At 36.9% G+C, this 24331-nt stretch overlaps 1 protein-coding gene across 2 annotated transcripts in view; it reads left to right on the forward strand.

Annotated features, from left to right (window-relative positions):
• The first annotated feature begins 234 nt into the window (after positions 1 to 234).
• The window catches only part of EMC2 (ER membrane protein complex subunit 2), a 49406-nt gene continuing 25309 nt past the window's right edge, over positions 235 to 24331 (forward strand). For both annotated transcript variants that reach the window (XM_008001355.3, XM_038000208.2), the window contains exons 1-5: positions 235 to 330; positions 9270 to 9383; positions 9882 to 9946; positions 12487 to 12572; positions 15299 to 15356. In XM_008001355.3, coding sequence (XP_007999546.2) covers positions 291 to 330; positions 9270 to 9383; positions 9882 to 9946; positions 12487 to 12572; positions 15299 to 15356 — 363 coding nt within the window. In that variant the 5' untranslated portion in view covers positions 235 to 290. The remainder of the gene's footprint in view (positions 331 to 9269; positions 9384 to 9881; positions 9947 to 12486; positions 12573 to 15298; positions 15357 to 24331) is intronic.

Raw genomic sequence — 24331 nt, forward strand, 5'->3', positions numbered from 1 at the left:
AGCCGAGCCAGCACCATCGCCCTGCCGGCAGCCAGAGTATCCTCAGATTCCGGGACCACCGCGGACCGCCCACCTCGCTCCGCCCACCGTCCAGTTCGCTCCGCCCATCTTGTTCCGCCCCCTTCCCCGAAAGCCCCTCCGCAGAGCCGCGTGCACGTGTGTGGCGGATACCGCCCCCTCTGCTCTCTTGGCCAATGAGAAAAAGCTACGTAACTCTCCACCGCCCGGTGGAGCGTCACGTGACTGCGTCTCCCCGCCCTCTCACCCCGCTGCTTCTAGGTTCTGGGAAGATGGCGAAGGTCTCAGAGCTTTACGATGTCACTTGGGAAGGTAACTTCGGGTGGGGACGGGTGCGGAAAGACTAAAAGCGCTGGGAAGCCGTTCGGGAGTACCCGCTGCCTTCGGAGAGCTGGATTCACCGGTCTCTTTTTGGTACCAGAGCCCTCAGTGGACGGGCCAAGCTGAGGTGGAGGCTGAGGCTGACCCCTTCCTTGGCCCGGGCGCGTACTCCGCGGCGTTTCCCACGGTGTCTGCTCATCGGTTGACCTGCCCTCCTCCGCGCCAGTCCAGCAGCCCAGGGCCGCTTTTATTTATGAGGCGGGCGGGAGGGACTTGGGGCTAGGGTTGTCACACTCTAACCGTGGTTGCTGGGCGGTGCGGAAGAGGCGGAATAGGTGGTTACTGAAGCTTCTTTGGAGCCAAGAAACACAGGGCCTCTAAGGCCCTTTACTAAGTGCTATGTAAGGATTACAGCTGTTTGCAGAAAAGCTGTGTAGAAGATGCGTGAACAAATGTGATTCTCATATGCCAATCTACATTTAGTTTTCTCCTTAAACCTGGGTTTCCAGTTTCTTTTCCTTTTAGTCTAGTCTCTGTCCCTCTCCATCTCAGAACACGTTTACACACACAACACAACCTCCTTCTTACTCCCTACTAGTAGATTTTTTTCTGAAGGGAAAAATAACTGATTAACTCTGGTCTACGTACGTGCTTACGTGTGATGGTCACTTTTCCCTATCCTTAGTTGATCTAGAGTGGGATATATTCTTTGAATCTGGGAACAGCCAAACCTTGGATCAATTCTGTGTGCTTAAGAAACTTGAGTTTCATTAAGGCGTGGAATTTGTGTAATTGGAATTCATATTTCCAGCTTTTAGCATAATACAGGAGACTTCAGTAGCTAGTTTGTTCAACGAATGCCTTCTTGGGATGTTTTAATAATGACCTGAAAACGTGAAAGTTATATTTTCTGTTTTATCGTGAATAAATGTATCAGGTTTATAAAGTTGTAAATCCGTTACCAATAAAGCAAAATTCCTTTGTACTTGAACTGAATTAAATGATTTGTTGGCTTTGCGGCCTCTAGCACGTTGTGAATCTCAGTATTTATACCTGAATTGAGGGATTCCATTATATTAAACAACAGTGTTGATTTCTTAGTGCAAAATCTTGGATCTATCAACACACAGTCCATACTTCCAAGGAATTCACAATCTAATGGAGAAAACAAACCTATAAACACACAGTTTTGAAAGGCTTGTGTCAGAGTATCTTCCATAAGCTGGATGGTAGATAAATGGCTGTTATTTTTAATGCTTTTAAAAAACTGTTTTAAATATTATATAATTTTTAGAAATTGCTATTATGAAGGTATGTTCATTATAGCTTTCCTAGGTGGTAGTAGCATATATAAAATCCTGAGGGGCAAGTAACTATGCTACCAACAGACAAGGTGATTTAACTGAGTAACTTGGACCTTACCCTGTGGTCATTCTAAAGAGGATTGATGTAATTGATTTGGAATAAATAATTACTACACAAATTTGTAGGAATAAAAGAAACATTTTTAAGTGTTTCGTAAACTGTTAAGTACTATATAAAAGGAGGTGTTATTATTAGCTAGTACTAATATGATTATGTCCCTCCTCTGTGATCTGGCCATTGTCCATGTCTCCACCTTTATTTTGAGCCATTCTCCTTCTCTCTTTGTGAGCTGCCTATGCTGGCCTTTGTTGAATACCCAAAATTGCTATGCTGCTTCTTAAAGCTGGCACATGCTAGTCCTTCCACTGGGAGTGTTCTTCCCTCCTTGCCTCACTCTTGCCCCCATTAAACTTTATCATTTATCAATTCCCCACAAAGCTCACCTAGTACAAAAAAGCCTTAGTTGAACACTCTACTGCCCACTTCCCTTTCCTCATCTCCCACCAAAATTGAAAAAAAGAAAAAACCCAAACAACAAAATCAAGCAACAAAACACACCTGTAATCCTTCGGTTATATATTCTGTTCTCATACTATTGAAGCACTTACTCAATTGTGTTTTGTTTTAAAATTTTGTCTCTTCTAAGATGAAAGGGACCAGGCCTGTTTCTTCACTGTCACTTCCCTAGAGCCTGACACATGGGGACGGAGCTCAGTAATTATTTGTTGACTAAATGAATTGTTAGTGGGATTAATAATAAACACTAACACATTGTCAGAAAATATTATAAACCATTTTTCTAGCGTTGAAATAATTTCTTTAGTATCTTAGATAAAGGTTTCAGTATCTTAGATGAAATTAGGCAACTTGCTTAAGTAATAGGATACAGTGTGCTCACTAGTAAAGTGAAGGTTTAGACCTTTCCAGAATTAAAATTCTAACGTAAGGGACTTTTAAGAAAAGAGTATTCTAGATTTTTATTTCAGAGACTTATGATAACAAATTTTTAGGATGAAGGGTGATGGGAAGATTATCAGGGATAGTGTTTTCAGATTTTTTGGGGGCGTGTGTGTCAGAGGTGTGTCCTTAGGAGTTCCACTGAACAGTGTCGTGAATTGGTTAGTTCAGAGTGCTGTAATTCTTGTGATAGGAAAATTTATCATTTGTTTATAAAAGACCTATGTAGTAAGTTTAACACTTCCACATCTGTGTTAGACTCTACTAATAGACTATTTGGTTTGTTTCTTCAGCCAATTGAAAGTGATTAATACTTATTACGTAGGGAAGTTATTAGACATTTGGAGGTGGGAAAGAGAATTTAGACTTGTAAGGAGAGTATATTCAAGTTTCTTGAGAATATGATATTTGGGCAGGACATGGATAGGATGCCTAGAACAATGCCAGGCACATAATAAGCATTAAATGAGTATTTGTTGAAAACAAAAAATGTATGAGAAATGTTTGAGAGCAATTTAGTTGTTTATGTTCACTGCCCCTACTTCCTCTCTTTTTATTGAGACCTTCATCCTCAATTTGATTTCCATGCCCTACCACTCCACTAAGATCTCTGGGAGACCTAATAATAACATGTATTTTGTATACTTCTACTACTTTTGCTATTGTAGGTCACTCCTCTGTGGAAAACTCTTTCTTTGCTTTCTTAATGACATTCTTCTTGTTTTCTCCTTTCTTTTTGGGCCTTTCCTTTGTTGAGTTCTGTACATCCATTTGCTCATTTTTTGGTGTTTCAGTGTTTCTTAGTCATCGTCTTAATCTGTTATTGGTGGTTTTTAAGTTTGAGATCAATAGACTTTAAATTGATGCAAGCATGAGTGTCATATGGTCTGATGAAATCATGCAAAATTTAGTGCATGTGTAAACATACATAGTTCTGGGAAAAGATGGTTCAAAGTTCTCATTAGCTTTGAAGATACCTAAAATAGATTAAATGATATCTCTGGGCAATCTTATCCACATCCAATTTTAGCTATCAATAAGCCTATATAGTAAATAACACATTAAACATATATTTGAGTACTTTGCACCAGACACTGTTGTAGTTCTTGAGGGTATAGTGCTAAGTAAGACAGGCAAGGCCCCAGATTTCAAGGGACATGCCCTGAAATTTCACTTGTAAACTGAAGATCCATATTTCCAGTGTTCTACAGAGCACATGTAATGGATGTTTCACAATTAATAAAACTCAAAACTGAACTCATCATCTTCCTTTTGCCTTCTGCCTCCAACATCACTGCTGTCACCACTTAATTCTTTTCTGCATTTTCCCTAGAAATGTAGATAGCACTGTGTACCTCCCCTCATTCATAAAACAACTTCTGCTCACCTTTTAAGATATAGATCTATGAGACTTCAAACCCTGGAAAAGTACAGATATGTATGGGAATGAAGTATATGCTTTGCAAACGTCACTAGATGTTTCCAGTAAAATGTCTTTCTAGGTAAACTAGAAAGGTAGGTAAAAACTAGAAAGGTAGGTTGGTGTCTTGAATGCTAGACTAAGGAGTTCAGAATTCTTTTTTGTATATAGATGGGAGGCAAGGTCCTAAATTCAAAAAGAAAAAATCAATGGCTCCTTTCATTAAACTTTTGCATGTTGATATAGAACAGGGCCTTTTCTTTGGTAGAGATCTGCTGATTGAAATTCCTTGTCATGTTTAATAAACCATGTTTGGTTTTGCTTTCTTTAATGTGGAGCAGGAACATAAAGTCCCTAATACAGAAGCTTCAGTGCACAAATCTTTTAGATTTTTGTTATCTTTCTCATAATATTTTAAATTAAGTCTTCATATTTAATATGACAGCAGATTTTCAGAGCTATTTATTTTTATGGAGTCTTTTCAAAGCATCCAACTTTGTTTTTTAGAAACCAGTCTCTTTTCGCAGTTAAGTTTTCTTTGGCTTATAATATTTCATTATACTATATAATTACATTAAATTTAACTGGCATGAACTGGTTTGGATACAGGTAGCTAAATTTTTAAAATGTAATAACTGTTGGAAACAGTTAACCAAGAGCTAGCTGATATGACTTATTAGCTAAGAGCTTCTAAAATCTTAGTGGCCACGATTATTAAGTTTTGCAGAAAGCAATTCTTTGAGTTGATTCTAACCGGAAGATGATTAAGAGAATTTTTACTGAACCTCATTAATCTCTCCATCATATTTTAATTGCTTGTTTACATTCTTTACACACAGAGATCTTCTCAGTCCTTCCGTTGACCAGCCATAGTGGTGAGAATCAGAAAACAAGCTCTCAGTAAATGCTTGTTTGTTCAGTGGGTGAATGCTAGGACATGAAGCTTGTTTTTGAAGTTTGATCCACTAGTGTATGTAGTAATGGTAATAATAATGAAAATAGTATATGAAACATTTTGTGTACATTATCTCTTTTAATCCTCACACGTATCTTATGAAATAGGCTTTATTTCCAGTTTATAGATGAGGAAGCAAGCGAGAGGTGAAATGACTTGTCTTATATCCCACAGCTAGTAAAAGGGAGTCCTGTGATTTGAGCTGCTCTTATACACTTCTCCCCCACTGAGTTATTAACTAATTAAGTTCTTCCACCTAGGCTGTCATTCTGTTATTCTTAGAATATGCCAAATTAGTTTCTTTCTCCAGAATTTAGATTTGCTGTTTATGGTTGGCTCCTTCTCATTCCTCTCTTAGCTTGAAAATAACCTTCTTAGAGAACCTTCTCTGACCACCCTTTCCAAAAGCTCCTCCTTTCTCCCAGTCTCCTAACTTTATCATATGGTCTTTTAGTTTTATTTGTGTAATTTCACTATCTGAAGTTATGTGGATTTTCATCTTTTTACCTATTAGACTCTAAGCATTATGAGTATATAGGGTATCTTTTTCTTTCTTTATCCTCAATGCCCAGATCAGGCCTGACACGTAGTAGGCATTTAGTAAATATTAGTTGAATGAAGAAGAACAATATTTACTCCAAGAAGTAAGTATTAGTTGAATAATGAATTAAAGTTCCAGTCATACACCATACTGCCTCAAAGAAGGTAGAAATCATTGGGTATCTTAAGAATTTAAATTGTAATGAAGTAAATCTTTAGAAATATCTGCTAGTAATTTACAGATTGAATTTGGGTGGAGAGATCAGTTTGGAAGCTATCCTAGCAGTTTTAGCATGGGGTGATGAAAGCCTGGGCATGGATAATAGCAGTAGAAATAGACTAGAAGATGTAAATCTTAGAAATACTTCAAAAGAGTCCACAGGACTTAGATAACCAAAGTAGGAGTCAGAAACAGCATTTAAAAGTGGAATGTCAGGTAGTATTAACAGAAGGTAGAATTAACAGAAATGTGAACATTGGGAAGGGAAGCCATATTTTTGGGAATTGAAGATGACTTGATTTTTGGATGCTGTGATTTTGAGGTAATGAACTATCAAAGGTGAAAACGTGTTTTCTTCAAGACAGTTTTATTTTTATGAATAACTTTTTAGATAAATGTACTTAAGGCATTTCTAAAAATAGTATATGACTAATAGTGCAACAAATGTATTTATTATAGCAGCACTCAAGAGTGTGGCAGGGTCAGCTAAGTAAGGTATGTAGCTTAAGGTGTTTATAGGTAAAATGTTGCTTGTTTTGTAAAAGTTATATTTTCATACACAAACAGTGTTTCTTGTTTTGTGTTCAGCTATCATATTTTAATGTTTGTGACTGTGTATCAGACTGTTGTTTTTAGAAGTTATACTTTAAAAAAGTGTTCTCTTTCCTCCAAGAGTGTTTTTCCACAATGAGAAATACCTTTTACAAATTAACTCGTACTCAATTAAGTATACATATACATGAATCTTTGAGTGTATGTATAAACTGAAACCAAAGTTTCATTTACAAACTATTCTTATGAGTATTGCATTTTGTTCATTTTGTTTCATTCTCCCCCGCACCCTCTCACCTACCAATATATTCTGGAAGAAATCCACTAAATTGATTTTATACCTTATTAATGAATTGTAATACACAGTTTGAAAAATACTTCTCCTGGAGCTCTGTGTGCATTAAAATAACGCTTTCCTTTTTCAAATCCGATTGCCTTTTCTTTTAGAATAGCTGTTCCCAACAGCCTGCAGCCAATCTGACTAGATACTTCTATGGGACTATGAATAATTTAGAATTTATTATCCTGTAGTTATCAACCTTTTAAAAGAATATAGTGGTTTATGTAAATGAATCTGTAAGTGGTATTTCTGAATATATAACAAAATGAAGTGGAAAAGATACAGGATTGGCGGAAGTAGTTTTGGACTAAAGAAATCAGCAGAATTAAGTAGCAGACATATTTTTCCATCTTTCAGAGGTCACCTCACTGCAGTGGCACCTCATGCAAGTTGTCATGGAAGGAATAAACAGAACAATCATAGCCACTCTCTTAACCTTTGACGTTTAGCTCATCCCACAGGGTTGCACAGTAGTTAAAATGTACAAGCAAGCAGTGAGCAGCTTACTTACATAGTATGTAATAAAATGACCTTGACTTTGAGGAGCGGGCCTTTTGCAGGAGGGTGAAAGGGTAAAATGAAAATTTTAAGCCACTTTTGAGGAAAGAGTGAGGGAAGAGCCTTTATTTCTTGTGAGAGACTGAAACAGTTATCAGATTTTTTTTTTTTTTTTTTGAAATAAAGATGACTAGAATTTTTCTAGGACTTCACATTTTATAAAATGCTTTACATGAATTTTCTAGTGTTTGGTTTCCTAAACTCAAAGGCCAAGCAGGTGAGGAAAATACATGTAGCTGGGTGAAAGACAGTAGTGATGCCTATGAAGAACTGGTAAGTGTATATACCCTTATCTAAGGGTAATCAAAATCAACTTAAAAACAAAAATATCCAAACTGTTGTACTAACCAAGCAACTTTATATATATATATATTTTATGTAATCTTAACTGCTCATCCCTGAGCTAAAGGTAATACTATCTATTCATTGTTATTGGAAACTAAGTACAGATTCAGTAAGTTATGTAAGGTCATGTAAAAGATGGAGTTTAGATTCAAACCAAGTGTATCAAGTCCATGTTCTTTCCAGTAGACTCTGTGTCCTCCATGACCCGTGATATGGTTTGTTTCTGTGTCCCCACCCAAATCTCATCTTGTAGCACCCATAATTCCCATGTGTTGTGGAGGAGACGCACTGTGAGATGATTGAATCGTGGGGACAGGTCTTTCCCATGCTGTTCTCATTATAGTGAATGAGTCTCACAAGATCTGATGGTTTTAGAAATGGGAGTTTCTCTACACAAGCTCTCTTTCTTTGCCTGCTGCCATCCACTTAGGATATGACTTTTTCCTTCTTGCCTTCTGCCATCATTGTGAGACCTCCCCAGCCACGTGGAACTGCAAGTCCAGTTAAACCTCTTTCTTTTGTAAATTGCCCAGTCTCAGGTATGTCTTTATCAGCAATGTGAAAACGGACTAATACAACCTCTTTTCTTTGAACTGTTTACTCCTTTCCAGTTTATCTTCTGGGGCTTTTTGTTTTTGCTTTTGTTTCAAATTTATTTATTTTTAAAATTGACACATAAAATATAAAATTCTAGTTTTTTTTTTTTTTTTGCGTCAGAATGATTTTCCCTGTTAGACAGCTATGATTGTGTTGCTTTTCTTTTGCTCAGTATTTTTTAGTTGTTCTATACCTTTAAAAACAAACTTAAAAGTTCTTTAGTATAAAATAAACATCTTCCAAGAAAGTCACTCACCTTCTTGTACACTCATTTCCCGATCCTAGTGTGTTTATTTAATTCTGAACTACCAGTAGTTCTTTCTGTGTAGGATAACTTACTTTGTTATTTGCCTGTTGTCGTTTTTCAACTTTTAAGAGACAGGGGTCTTGCTCTGTTGCTCAGAATGGAGTGCAGTGGTGCAATCACAGCTCACTGCAGCCTCAACCTCCAGGCTCAAGTGATCCTCTCACATCAGTCTCCTGAGTAGCTGGGACCACAGGCAGGTGCCATCATGCCTCTTTTTTGTTGTTTTTTATGTTTTCTTTTGTTTTTGAAACAAAGTCTTGCTTTGTCACTCAAGCTGGAGTGCAGTGGCACGATCTTGGCCCATGCAACCTCCACCTCCTGGGTTCAAGCTATTCTGCCTCAGCCTCCTGAGTAGCTGGGATTACAGGTGCGTGTCACCACAGCCGGCTAATTTTTGTATATTTAGTAGAGACAAGGTTTCGCCATGTTGTCCAGACTGGTCTTGAACTCCTGGATCAAGTGATTCTTCTGCCTTGGGCTCCGAAAGTCCTGGCATTACTGACATAAGCCACCATGCCTGGCCCATTCATCACTTCTGAAGATAGTCGTAATACCAGTTGTAATGCTGTGTCAGCCTTCTAAAGGATCTGTTGCCTTTGTTCAGTTAATTTTCTACTTTATCAAATTTGAGCTACCACAGACTTCTACATGATTGTGAGTTTATTTTCCTTACCTAAAAAGTTGATTTTGTCTTGTCAGGTTTTTGACATCTATCTGATGTGTATGCATGTGTCTGGGTACATATACACTTAAATGTCATGTTACTTTTTTCAGAAATGCGAGATAAAATGAGAAAATGGAGAGAAGAAAACTCACGAAATAGTGAGCAAATTGTAGAAGTTGGAGAAGAATTAATTAATGAATATGCTTCTAAGCTAGGAGATGATAGTAAGTTCTTTTATTACCTTCAGGCTCAGTACATGTCTCATTTATGGGCCTTTTTTTTTTTTTTAACTGTTCTTTCATTTATGATTTTTCTACTTGTCATGTTAATCTTCTTTGTGACTTTTCGTCCCAAGACTTTTAATGATAGTTTATTTTGAGATGGATTTATAATTGCTTGGTAGTAGTAAGCTATCAAATAGGCATTTTGTTTTAAAGCTCAAAGGGCTGCAAATGTCTGACCGAAATGTATTGTCTAAGGACTCTTGTAGAACAGTAAAAGTATTAAATCATTGGAGATTTTAACCTTATATTAATATATTTTACACTGCTGAAACATGTAAGAATGTGTTCTTTCCTTAGTTTCAGAGATAATACAATAAATCAATTTTCAGTTATAAGTAATATTTTCTAGAAATATCAGAAACTAGAATTCATTAATTTCCATTTGTTTTATTTTTTAATATTAAATTTAGTTCTTTTCCCCCCTCTGTATGTTTCTAGTTTGGATCATATATGAACAGGTGATGATTGCAGCACTAGACTATGGTCGGGATGACTTGGCATTGGTAGGTATTTAAATGAAGTATATATTTAATTTGCTTCATGAATTGTATACCATAGTTAAGACTTAATGTATGGCTTATATGGAATGCTTTCTATAGCTGGTTTTGAGTGCTACTCTGAACAGTAAGTGGAACTAACTGGATATTTTAGGACAAAGTATCTTAAATCTTTTTATTAGTCCTGAGAAGTAGCTGTTTAGTATCCTAGTTTTACTGAAAAGATTTAGTTACTGAAATTTGTCTGCTTAGTAGGTAACTTATCCTATTTTATAGAGTTTAAAGTAAGAAAGTTTAAAACAATTTTATCTTTTGTGTTATTGAATGACTTTCATAGAATGTAATGTTCAATACTGTTACACAATATTATAAACATAGAAAATCCTGATGTATAGAACATAACTTAAAATACTAATAATGTTTGGCCAGGTGAGGTGGCTCACACCTGTAATCCCAGCACTTTGGGAGGCCGAGGCAGGTGGACCACCTGAGGTCAGGAGTTCAAGACCAGCCTGACCAATGTGGTGAAACCCCATCTCTACTAAAAATACAAAAAATTAGCTAGGTTTGGTGGAACATGCCTCTAGTCCCAGCTACTCTGGGGGCTGAGGCAGGAGAATTGCTTGAACCTGGAAGGCAGAGATTACAGTGAGCTGAGATTGTGCCACTGCACTCCAGCCTGGGCAACAGAGCAAGACTCCGTCTCAAAACAAACAAACCTAATACTATAGTTTTTAAAATAACACTGTAATGATAGCTGTGTTTTTGGACTTGTGCTAGGAACGAAGCTAAATGCTTTACATCATGCTTTTATTGAGCCTTCATAATTATTTATTGATTTGATTTGTGTTTGATGTTATTATTATATTTATTTTGTAAATCAGAAAGCAGAGGCGTCTGTTCTGTTGTTCCTATCATCTTGAATTCTTAAGTACCACTTCATGCTGCCTCTGTATTTAAACTGAAAGAAAATATACAAAAACAAAAAATTGAAATACCTGAAAAAAATTCACATCTGAATTAGTATTATCCTTTTCAAGGTTGGGTTGGCCATACATGTAAATCTAGTGGAGCTGTTAGTGGTGAAAACATTCCACAAAACCTTTGTTGGATTACCTTCAGAACCTATGAGACATAGTCTTTTGAATATTCATAGAGGTGGCAGTTTTATATCTTGAGAGAAGTTTTTATTTTTTTTTTGAAATAGCCAAATATCACTTAATAAAGTAGGAAGTCAAATTAGAAAACACTGTTGATTAATAAAGCAGTATATCCAGTTAAACAGTAACTTTTTAATGGTTAAGATTATTTATACAGTTAGCTTGCTTGACTGACCAAGTAATATGATTTTGCTTGATATCAAAAAAATAAATGAACATATCTTCACTTTTGACTAACTTGAATATTTTTCTTACTGTGGCAAATTTCAGCCACAAACTTTGAAGCTGTATTTCCAATTCATATTAAAACTTATTTTATTACCAGTTAATAGTTTCATCAGTAGTTAATAGCATTATTTTGGTCACACATGCATTAATATGCTTCAGTGGACCATTTGTATAATCTTTAACATTTCTAGGACTTCCAAAACTTATAATCCTTCATATGTTGCAGAGAATGTAGTTACTCCGCAAATATTTGATTATTTAGTCAAGTTGATGAGTCAGTTATGGATACTTGTTCAAAAAACTTGGTATTCCGTCCGTTTAATGTCTGCATTTTCTGACCCCCAAATCAGGATATGTTGATTGAAAGGATGATTGATTGACTGGGTGCAGTGGCTCACGCCTGTAATCCTCGCACTTTGGGAGACTACCGCACGTGGCCACCGCAGGTGGATCACCTGAGGCCGGGAGTTCGTGACCAGACTGGCCAACATGTTGAAACCCCATCTCTACTAAAAATACAAAAATGAGCTGGACATGGTGGCAGGCCCCTGTAGTCCGAGCTCCTTGGGAGGCCGAGGCAGGAGATTCACTTGAATCCGGGAGGTGGAGTTTGTAGTAAGCCAGGATCGTGCCATTGTACTCTAGCCTGGGTGACAGAGTGAGACTCCATCTCAAAACAAAAAAAAAAGGAAGGTTGATGGATTAATATAAAATTTCAACAGGGCAAAATTAAACACTTAATGTTATTTGCTAGGAACTTGAAATGACTACTAAAAAACTTAGTTCTTACCAGTAGAATGCTTATGCTGCAATTAGGAAGAAAACGCCAAGCGCTGTTATCATTTAAGTAGGAGCCTGACGCGTAGAAGTAGTTTTTAAGGAGGAATAATATGATATTAGTACTTGAAGAGTTATTAGCGATTCTCATAATCTGCTTATTTCCTGGTTAAGAGCATGATCAGTTTCTAAACTGCTTGTTGCCTTCACTATAATGCCGTAGTTCTTATTTCAATCCATTGTTACTGATTAATTTCACTTCGTTATTAGATGACACTAATGAAATTATTCAAGAAAACACATTGAAGACTATATAGGCCATTCATTATAGCCCATTTAGTATAAATAATGTAATTACTACTCAACTCTTGTTTTTTTCAGTTTTGTCTTCAAGAGCTAAGAAGACAGTTCCCTGGCAGTCACAGAGTCAAGCGATTAACAGGCATGAGATTTGAAGCCATGGAAAGGTAACCAAATCTTGTCAACAGTGTGCTCCTATTAAAACTGGCAGGCATGGAACTTATTAATCATGGTGGTGTTAATTTTTTTTTTTTATTTCAAGCATTCTAGAGTGTGTGAAATACTGTCTCATGGCTTTAATTTACATTTTTTGATGACTAATGACGTTGAAAACCTTGTCATGTCTGCTTAGATATTCAAATAACTTCTTTTTGAAGTATCTTCTTTAGTCTTTACCCATTTAAAAAATTGGGTTGTTTCATCTTTTTTACTGCTGATTTGTAGGAGGTCTTTATATATACTGGATAAAAACTTTGTCAGATATATGTGCTGTGAATATTTCTCCCTGTTCTCCTGCTTGAATATTTTATTTTCTAAATGGTGCCTTGTGAAGTAGAGAAGTTTTTAATTCCGATGAAGTTTAGTTTATCATGTATTTTTAATCGTTAGTGATTCTTTCGTCCTGTCCAATAATTGTTTTCTAATATCTCAACAATATTCGGTAGTGTTTTCTAGACTATGGGAACAGTTAAATTATGATTATTTTTAGTTCGTAAGAGTGCTTTCAGACTATTTTTCTTTTTGCTGTCTTTTAAAATTGTATTTTCAGTACTTCTGGATGATTGTGCTGTACAGTTCAACTGTGTCCTTATATTCTGCCTGTTATGTCTATTACTAACAAAGGAGTATGGAAGTCTCCAACTTTAATAGTGGATTCATCTATTTCTCCTTGCAGTTCTATTAGTTTTTGCCTCACATATTTTGATGTACTCTTGTTTGTCACATAACATTAAGGGTTGTTGCATTTTTCTTGAGAATGAGCCCTTTATATTATGTAATGCCCCTCTTGTATCCCTACTAATTTTCCTTGTTCTGAAGTCTGCTTTGTGTGAAATTAATATAGGTCCTGAGCTTTCTTTTGGTTAGTGTTAACAGCACATCTTTCTCCTTCCCTTTATTTTTATTCTGTTGTATCTTTGTATTTTGAGGGTTTTGTGTAGACAGCATTTAGTTGGGTCATGTTTTTAAATCCACTTTGATAGTCTCTGTCTTTTCATTGGTATACTTAGACCATTTACATTTAAAGTGATTATTAATATAGTTGTTTCATTATCTGCCATATTCATAACTATTTTCTATTGATCTTATTTTTTCTTTTGTCATTTTCTGCCTTCTCTGATTTAATTGAGCATTTATAGAATTTCATATTTTCTTTCTCTCAGTATATCAGTTATACTTCTTTTTAAATTTTTTAAATAGCTGTCTGAGTGATTGCAATGTGTATTTAGAACTATCCAAGTCCACTTTTAAGTAACACTATACTGATTCACAGTTAGGGCAAATCTCTTACAACAGAGTATTTTTAATTCTTCTCTTTTGTCATTTGTAGCACTGCTTTCGTTCATTTCACTTATTCATAAATCATAATCACAAAATACATTGTTGCTGTTACTATTTTGAGAAAACTTATCTGATCAATTAAGAATAAGAAAAAAATTTTATTTTACCTTTATTTATTCATTTTCTAATGATCTTTCTTTTTTTATATATTAGAAACTTCCAAAGGTTCTAACCAATATTATTTTCCTTTTCTCTGAAGAGCTGCTTTTAACATTTCTTGAAAGGCAGGTCTGCTGACAGCAAATTGCTTTAAGTTTTTGTTTTTCTGGAGTATGTTTCTCCGTCACATTTAATGGGCAGTTTCTCAGGATACAGAATTCTAAGTTGGTTTTCTCTCAGAACACTTTAAATATTTCCCTTTACTCTTTTCTTGTTTGCATGGTTTCTGAAGAGAAGTCTGATGTAGTGCTTATCCTTGTACCTGTATAAGTAATGTGTTTTTTTCTTCTGGCATCTTTTAAGATTTTCTCTTTGTTTTTGATTTTCTGTAATTTGAATATGTGTAGGTATAGATTTTTTGGTATTGTGCTTGATGATCTTAGAGCTTACTGGATCTGTAGTTTTGTGTCTATCGTAAGTTTGGGAAAATTTTCAAATGTTTTCTATATTTCTCTCTTTTTTCCTTCTAGTATTCCATTACATATATGTTACATCTTTTGTAATCGTACACACTTCTTGGATATTGTGTTCTATTGTTTTTCTCTTTTTATTTCAGTTTTGAAAGTTTGTATTGATAATTCTTCAACCTCCTGACTCTTTTGGGTTATGCCCAATCTACTGATAAGCCCAAGACCATCAAAGGCATTCATCATTTCGCTTGCATTGTTTTTGATTTCCAGTATTATCTTTTGATTCTTTTTTACAGTTTCCATCTCTGTTTACATTACCCGTCTGTTTTTGCATCTTGTTTACTTTTTGCATTAGAGTCGTGAAAATACGTATCATTGTTTAAATTCCTGGTCTGTTTATGCCAATACTTCTACCATATCTACATCTGGTCTCCTGGTGCTTGTTATGTCTCTTCATAGTTTGGCTATGTGTGGCTAGTTGTTACTTTTGTACTTTGGACAAATTGAGTCAGTATTTTTTTAAGGGAAATTTTCTGTAAGTACTATATACATGATCTGCTTTACTTAACAAAATAAAACTGTAGTAAACGTTTACTGTTATATGAAGATGGAAGACTTTGGTAACGATTATAAATGCGTTTAAAGCAATTATAAATGCATTTAAATTAAAAGATTAAAGCCGGTTTAATTTTTTTCTGTATTTACTATTTATCACTATATTTTTAAGGTAATAATTATAGATGTTTCTTTTTCTTTTTAAATAGATATGATGATGCTGTACAGCTATATGATAGGATTTTACAAGAAGATCCAACTAACACTGTAAGTTGGCAGATTGTCTTGAAAAAAATTTAAAGTTTAATTCAAAAGGTAAAATTAATTAATTGAGGAAATAATGGAAAGATACATAAGGAACTAGGTTTTATATTTTTAATTTTTAATTGAAAGATATTTTTATTTTTAATTTTAAATAGTACGTGATAGGCCACATTTTATTTTAAATAGATTTAAGACTCTCCAATAAAATTTGACTTCTCAGCCTGACCAACATGGTGAAACCCCATCTCTACTAAAAATACAAAAATTAGCCAGGCGTGGTGGCACGTGCCTGTAATCCCACCTACTCAGAAGACTGAGGCAGGAGAATTCCTTGAACCTGGGAGGCGGAGGTTGCAGTGAGCTGAGATTGCGCCACTACACTCTAGCCTGGGCGACAGAGCAAGACTTCACCTCAAAAAAAAAAAAAAAAAAAAGACTTCTAGAAGATATCTTATTAGAAAAGGGGCTAGTTATGATTTGGAAAGAGTAGACTATGTGTTTGCATAAAATATTTTGAAGTTTATGAAATACTAAATTGTTTAATTTGTGCAGTTACTTTTTAGTTGTCTTAATGAAAAATGAAGCCATTTCAGTAATTAGTATATGGAATTAATGAAGACATTTTATTTTGTTTTTGCTTTTTTCTGTCTTATACATGAATAAGAAGAAACATACCCTTTTAATTTAGTGTACTTTTGAACAAGTATATTAGTTTATTGGATAGATTATTTGTTCTAAAGATACCTATATAGTAGTATTTGTTTGAAAAATACGCTAATGAATTCTGTTTTTAATGTTGAGAACATTATGGTTTATTGCCATAATAGCTTTCCTCAGACTTAACCTTTTAACTAAAAAGTTACAGAGAGACTTTAGATAATATGTCAGTCATTTTAATGTTTTATGTCATTATTTCCATGCACACATATGCCTGCTAAAAGAAAATAAGTATTTTTAAAATTTTTAAACAAAAACCAGGTTGAGTTTTTTTTCTTTTATAGGAGGAGAAATTGTTATATTAACACAATAAAGATACATGAAGTTTTTCTCTTATTTGGCAAGTATTTCTTTAAAAATAGACATTAAAAAAACTTATATAATGTCTGACTGTAGATTTTAAAATGTAAAATGCTTAGTAATTGAACAACAGTAACTCGATGTCTGTAGTTTCTAGAGCACATTTATCTCAGGCATTGATCATATATCCCCTATCTCTGCTTATTTCCTTTGATAGTCTGTAATAATACTTATGTATTATAGTAGTTGGTGTGTTTCTTAAATGATAGTTGCTTACTTTTAATCTTTTGCCACCCCAGGGAGATTTTCTGTGGAAATTTCTTAGGGTTTTCAGTGGGTGTGTGGGGGTTTGTGTAGGGATTTGTATGTCTGTGTGTGTGTTTGTGTGTGTAAGGTTTATTGGACTTACAGTTTCTCATGGCTGGGGAGGCCTCACAAACATAGCAAAAGGTGAGGAGAAACAAGTTACATCTTCTGTAGATGACAGCAGGCAAAGAGAGCTTGTGTAGGGAAACTCCCATTTTTAAAACCATCAGCTCTCACTATCAGAGACTCACTCACTATCACAAGAGCGGTGCAGGAAGCACCCACGCCCGTAATTCCGTCACCTCCCACTGGGTTCCTCCCATGACATGTGCGAATTGTGGAAGTTACAATTCAAGATGAGATTTGGGTGGGGACACAGTCAAACCATATCATTCTGCCCCTGACCCCTCCCAAATCTCATGTCACATTTCAAAACCAATCATGCCTTCCCAACTGTCCCCCAAAGTCTTAACTCATTTCAGCATTAATTCAGAAGTCCACAGTCCAACATCTCATCTGAGATAAGGTAAGTCCCTTCCACCTATGAGCCTGTAAAATCAAAAGCAAGTTATTTCCTAGATATAATGGGGGTACAGGCATTGGATAAATACAGCCATTCCAAATGGGGGAAATTAGCCAGAACAAAGGGGCTACAGGCCTCGTGCAAGTCCAAAATCCAGTGGGGCAGTCAAATCTTAAAGTTCCAGAATGATCTCCTTTGACTCCATGTCTCACATCCAGGTAATACTGATGCAAGAGGTGGGTTCCTATGGTCTTGGGCAGCTCCACCCCTGTGGCTTTGCAGGGTACATCCTCTGGTGGCTTTCACGGGCTAGCGTTGAGTGTAGATTTTCCAGGTGCACAGTGCAAGCTGTTGATGGGTCTACCATTCTGGTGGCGGTGCCCCAGTAGGGACTCTGTGTGGGAGCTCCTGCCCCACATTTCCCTTCCACACTGCCTTAGCAGAGGTTCTCCATGGGAGCCCCGCCCCTGCAGCAAACTTCTGTCTGGACATCCAGGCATTTCCATATACCCTCTGAAATCTAGACAGGGATTCCTAAACCTCAGTCTTGACTTCTGTGCACTCACAGGCTCAACACCACATGGAAGCTGCCAAGACCTGAGGCTTGCACCGTCTGAAGACATGGCTTGAGCTCTATGTTGGCCCCTTTCAGCCACAGCTGCAGTGGCTGGGATGCAAGGCACCAAGTCCCTAGGTTGCACACAGCACAGAACCTTGGACCTGGCTCATGAAACTACCTTTTCCTTCTAGGACTCCAGGCCTGTGATGGGAGGGGCTGCCATGAAGACCTCTGACATGCCCTGGAGACATTTTCCCTATTGTCTGTGGAATTAACATTCAGCTGCTTGTTACTTATGCAAATTTCTGCAGCTGGCTTGAATTCTCAGAAAATGGGATTTTCTTTTCTATTGCCTTGTCAGGCTGCAAATTTTCTGAACTTCTATGTCCTGTTTCCCTTTTAAAACTGAATGCCTTTAACAGCACCCAAGTTACCTCTTGAATGCTTTGCTTCTTAGAAATTTCTTCCACCAGATACCCTAAATCATCCTTCTCAAGTTCAGAGTTCTACACATCTCTAGGGCAGGGGCAAAATGCCACCAGTCTTTTTGCTGAATCATAACAAGAGTCACTTTTGCTCCAGTTTCCAACAAGTTCCTCATCTCCATCTGAGACCACCTCAGCCTGAATTTCATTGTTTGTGTCATCAGCATTTTGGGCAAAGCCATTCAACAAGTCTCTAGGGAGTTACAAACTTTCCCACATTTTCCCATCTTATGAGCCCTCCGAACTGTTTCAGCTTCTGCCAGTACCCAGTTCCAAAGTTACTTCCACATTTTTGGGTATCTTCAGTAACGCCCCACTATACTGGTACCAGTTTACTGTGTTAGTCTGTTTTCATTCTACTGATAAAGATATACCCTAGAAGACTGGGCAATATTTCCACATGGCTGGGGAGGCCTCACAGTCATGGCAGAAGGCAAGGAGGAGCAAGTCACATCTTACATGGATGACAGCAGGCAAAGAGAGCTTGTGCAGGGAAACTCCCATTTAAAAACTATCAGATGTTGTGAGACTCATTCACTATCATGAGAACAGTGCAGGAAAGAGATGCCCCCATAATTCAGTTACCTCGCTGGGTTCTTCCCATGATCCATGGGAATTGTGGGATTTCCAATTCAAGATGAGATTTGGTTGGGGACACAGCCAAACCATGTGAGTGTGTGTGTCTGTGTGTGTGTGTGTGTGTGTGTGTGTGTGTGTGTGAATGTGTATGTGTGTGATGTGTTTGTTTTGTTGTTTGATGTGTTTGTTTTGTTGCTGAGAACTTTCATTATTTTGTGAAGATTCTCAGAATATAGAAAGTTCAAGGAAAACTTTTGACAGCTGCAAACCTATCTAATAAAAAATAAAAATAAGAAATAGTTTCTATAAGCTTATATAGATACTGAGAATAAAAAGTTAAAATTGGAAAGTTTTTGAATAATTTCCTAATCTTACAATTCTAATAGCTTACCATCTTAGTTCAACAGTTTCTTAGAAAAAGCACCCATTTTTTTTTCTGAAGATTTTCTCATGTACTTATTCTTCACTTATAAGATTTCATTGTGGTTTCAAAGATACTCATTTTTCACTTAGCCATAGATTGAAAAAACTGAAATCAAGTTTTTGAAAACAGCTTCTGAATTTTATTTTTCTCATCCCAGGTTAAAAATCAATATAATTTAATTTTGGAATTAGGAATACAGTATTTTAATTCTGTCTCAGTTTACATTGGAAATTTTTAATAAGTTATTTCACTTCTTCAGAATATAAGATAATATATAATTATTGCTCTGTCTTTGTAGTACCTGCCATATTTTATTGCTTTTTGTGACTTTTAAAACTGGCTGAAAGAGAAATCCAAATGTTTCCTCTCATAGAATATGTGTGAAGTGGTACAAATTGAACATCCTTACGCTGAAAATTTGTAATCCAAAATGCTTCAAAATTCAGCACTTTTTGAAGAATGAAATAATGTCGCAGGTGGAAAATTTCACCCCGATCACATGTGATAAGTCACAGTCAAAACACAATGAAAACTTTGTGTTCTGCACAAAATTATTTAAAATATTGTATAAAATTGTTACCTTCAGGCTATGTGTATAAGGTGTATAGGAAATGTAAACCAATTTTGTGTTTAGAGTTGGATCCTTATCACTGTGATATCGCATGTATACAGAAATATTCCAAAATTTGAAAATATCTGAGTTGTGGAACACTTCTAGTTTCAAGCATTTTGTATAAGGGATACTCCCTGTAGTAACTAAATCCCCTACCGGTAGGTAAACATTTGAGAGTGAGGCGACTTAATTCAGCTTTGCTAAATGTATTATTATTTTTTTTATCAAACATGATCTAGTCTTTTCTCAGTCCCTTCTTTCCTTCTGTAAACATGTATTGAATACTTCTCATGAACCATCAAAGAGTTGCCCTTACTAAGAGTAGAGATGCTGTTTTTGTTCCTGTGTCCTTAGGAAGCACTGTGCTAGACATTGAAGGAGAAAACATAGCTATAAAAGACCTAGAACTAATAAAGTCTATAAGTAGGCTCACTAATAATGCAACGGTTAAAGTTACTGTGTAGAAGACATCACTGTTTCTTTTTCCAAAGCAACTTATTATCTCAAAGGCGGGAAAGTCCAGTTTTATTCTCCTTTACTGTTCTCTGCGTTGTCAAAAAGTGATCACATGACCTTTTATTTGTCTTATGCCTCTGTGTTTCTGGATATCCAGTATAGAAATGAAGTTGTTCATTGAAGCTTTAAGCAGCTGTACTTCCTATTCACATGCATTCATTATTCTTTCAGAGAACATTTGTTATGCTTGCAGTGTGCATGGTAGTGGGTACAAACACAAGGATGAATAAGCCTTTTCTATGCTTCTGGTGAGGTAGCATGATATGATGAACATGCTGTAGACTTTGAAACTGATTTATTCTCTTTGGTGACTTGCATGAATTTTGAGTCTGGAAGGCCTTGAAGGAATGAGTGTGACTTAAATGGTAGAAAGACATTGTATCCCAAGTGAATGCATGAATAAGCCTTAGCATTATTAAAGTACAAGGCCTACTTAGGAAAAAAAGAATAAGGTAATTAGAATGGAAGTTCCAGAATTTTTTATTTGAGAGAATGGTGGAATGGCATACCTCTCCCCATCTTTTTGAAAGCTCTGAAATACTCTATTGAGAAAGTCATACGCATGTTAAAAATTGTGGACAATATAAAATGATATGGTAAAAAAAAAATAAGTCTGTTCCTCTATCCCTGAGTTCAGGTTTCCTCTATCCCTGAGCTCAGGTACTCCTTCTCTTAGGGAAGTCCTATTTTTGTTTGTTTGTTTGTTTTGTTTTGTTTTTGAGAGTGAGTCTTGCTCTGTCTCCAGGCTGCGGCTTAATGCAACCTCCCGAGTACTTGTGACTACAGGTGCGTGCCACCACGCCCAGCTAGGTTTTGTATTTTTAGTAGAGACGGGATTTCACCATGTTGGCCAGGATGGTCTTGATCTCTTGACCTAGTGATCTGTCCGCTTTAGCCTCCCAAAGATTACAAGCGTGAGTCACCATGCCCAGCCAGGCAAGCACTGTTAATGATTTTTTTATGTGATCTTTCAGATACATTTTTTCATGCACAGACAAATAGGTGTGCTTGTGTGTGTGTGTGTGTGTGTGTATTCCTTAGACGGGTAGAATGGCTAGAATTGCAAATGTGGTATAGTCTATGTAACAGTATAGTTTAAAGATCATGGCATGTCATTCACATCCTTTACATTATCCTGTTGAGTAGGATTGCATTGCATGGATATATGTTCCCTTGTCTTAATGAAAAAGTTTCTTTAACTAAGTCCCCTTGGTGAACCCTTAGGATGATTCTGGTATTTCCTCTCAGAAACCGTTTTTCCATGGATGTCATTGGTGGGATGAATCTTTAGAGGTGAAATGTCTGGGTCAGGAGTTCCATGGATTTTAAATTTTGATTGATGTTACCAAATTTCCTTCTGAAAAGGCTTTTTATTCATCTGTACCCACTTTCTGTGGCATATGAGAGTGCCACTTTCCCCGTATACTGCCACGTGGTGTATTTTCAGCTTTTTCCTTTTAATAGTTGCCTAAATGGTTAAAAATGTTACTTTGTTTTAATTTGCATTATGAGTACTGCTGAACATCTTTTAATATTCTTTTTTTTTTTTGGATGGAGTCTTGCTCTGTCTCCTGGGCTGGAGTGCAGTGGCGCGATCTTGGCTCACTGCAAGCTCCACCTCCTGGGTTCACGTCATTCTCCTGCCTCAGCCTCCCAAGTAGCTGGGACTACAGGTGCCTGCCACCACGCCAGGCTAATTTTTTTGTATTTTTTTAGTAGAGACAGGGCTTCACCGTGTTAGCCGGGATGATCTCGATCTCCGGACCTCGTGATCCACCCGCCTCGGCCTCCCAAAGTGCTGGGATTGCAGGAGTGAGAACGTCTTTTAATATTCTTAAACCACCATTTGTATTTTTCTTTCTGAGCTGTCTCCTTTTACACTTTTTTCAAATTTCATTTCTCTTCTGATAAAGAGAGGGCAAGGTTCTGGTACTCTGCCTAGTTAACCTTCTTCTCCTCCACTGATTTACTTCTGAGGAAGACAGTATTTTATACCTCTGAGTTGATTCATTGTACAGAGTAGCTAGAAGTACAAAAAGAAGGTCTATATTTGTTAACAACTTGGTAATTTTTAATTTTTATTCTTAGAGAATGGAGTATGAAGTCAAATTTTGATTAGGTAAATACCATCAGTTAGTTTTAGAGATAATGTGTCATCGAAATAGGATATATTTTGAAGGAGATGAGAAGAGATAAGTAATTTGGAGGCTGTTCTGAGGCTAGAGATTATGGGAATCTAAAACTAAGACAGGTGGAATTGGAGGGGACTGGGCTACTGACAACTTTTGTTATTTATATTACTCCAGTACCAGTTTTGTACTTTTTTTTTTTTCGGCTTGCGTTTTGAAAATGATTGACTTTTCATACTTTGAATCTTCCTTAAGGGGAAAACATTATATCCACTGAGTGGGAGAGTGCCCAGCATTTGGTAGGCTTCCAGTGAATACTTGTTGAAGGAATGCCTTTCAGAAAGCAGAGTAATTATTGTTTTTTAGTTGATTTCATACTTCAGAAAGATCAGATTTTGTCCTGAATTGTGAACTCTGCCTGTTGTGATATATCAAATATTTGTAGTTTTATTTATGAATTAGATGTAATTTTCTCTGTGCCAAGGGTAAAGTTTTTTTTTTTTTTTTTTTTTTTTTTTTTTTTTTTTTTTTTTTTTTTTGGTGAGGGGAGGTGGGGGAGGGGGTTGATTTTTATTCAGGCTTCTCACAGTTGTTAGAGCCACTCTGTCTTCAGAACAGTCACAACACAGGAAATGCACCACTGAGACTGCCTAGAAAAGTCTGACCAGCTAAATCTTATTGCTTAAAATACACATATTCACAAAAACTGATAAATGGTAATATGCCTCACACAGGAATGTATTTGAATTTGCAAATGTCCTGACTAGCTATAGCACCAAACCCTCCACCAACCCCTCATTCACCTTGAAAACCAGTGTCAGTCACATCTCCCTGGCCCCCTAACTATTCCTTCAATTCCCTATTAAATCTCTTGTCTGAGAAGGGTAGCCTCCTGTAGCAGGAACCAGACTGTGACGTGGGAATTAAGCCCAGCTCTGCAGGTTGCATGTTCATCTTTTTCGTCTTCTCGTGTCTTGAGGGTAAGATGGTGTAGTGAATCCCACAGTTGACACTCAGCCAGTTCCCCACTGTAACTAGGGAAAGAAACTTGAGAGGGTCCGAATACATCCATTTGATGAGTAGTTAACTGAAAAAGGTTCATTTTGGTAAAACTTTTTCGCCTTTGAGTCATTTCAATGAGTTATTTGGGATTCTTTAAAAAAGGTAAAGGAAAGGCATCAGAGGGCTTTGACACACTCTGGCCATACGCCAGCCTGCTTGTGCCTATTGGACTCAGTGGAGGGAGGCAGGCCCTGCGTTACCTCCAGGGCCAGCAAAGCTTTCTCCTGGCGATTCTGGGCGGGGCCGGTGTCTGGGCCATAACTAGTCCAAGTCTGTCATTGAAGATCCAATCAAGCTCCTGTCTGAAATTCCACCTTCTTCTGTCTCAAGTGGTTGTGGACACCCCCAGGGGTTGGTATGGAGGACCAGGTGCAGCCGCGGGAGGCAGACAGGCTCAGAACATGTTTCCATTTACAGGGAACAGAACACAGGCCTCTTTGTGACTGTGGATCAATGTGCAGTTTGCAGTGATGAGTAGAGTAAAACCTCTTCTTTGAGCTCAGTATCTCTGGTGAACACAGGGAACTGCAGGCAACAATGCTGCTGAATACACCCGAGTACACGGTCAGACATTTGTTCCATAAACAGTAAATGTGTAAGACCAGTTACCGTGAGAGGGTATTGTGCTCTGGAAGATGGTTTTAAAATGCCACATTTTTCAGGCTTCTAGGTATAAACCTTGGAGGCAGGGAACCTGGATTCTGCTTTCCTTTTGCTGGTCAACTGTCCAGTTCCTTCTGGGTCACTGAGTCTGGAGTGAGGCAA

The sequence above is a fragment of the Chlorocebus sabaeus genome, chromosome 8, assembly GCF_047675955.1.
Source record: "Chlorocebus sabaeus isolate Y175 chromosome 8, mChlSab1.0.hap1, whole genome shotgun sequence".
Taxonomy (NCBI): Eukaryota; Metazoa; Chordata; class Mammalia; order Primates; family Cercopithecidae; genus Chlorocebus; species Chlorocebus sabaeus.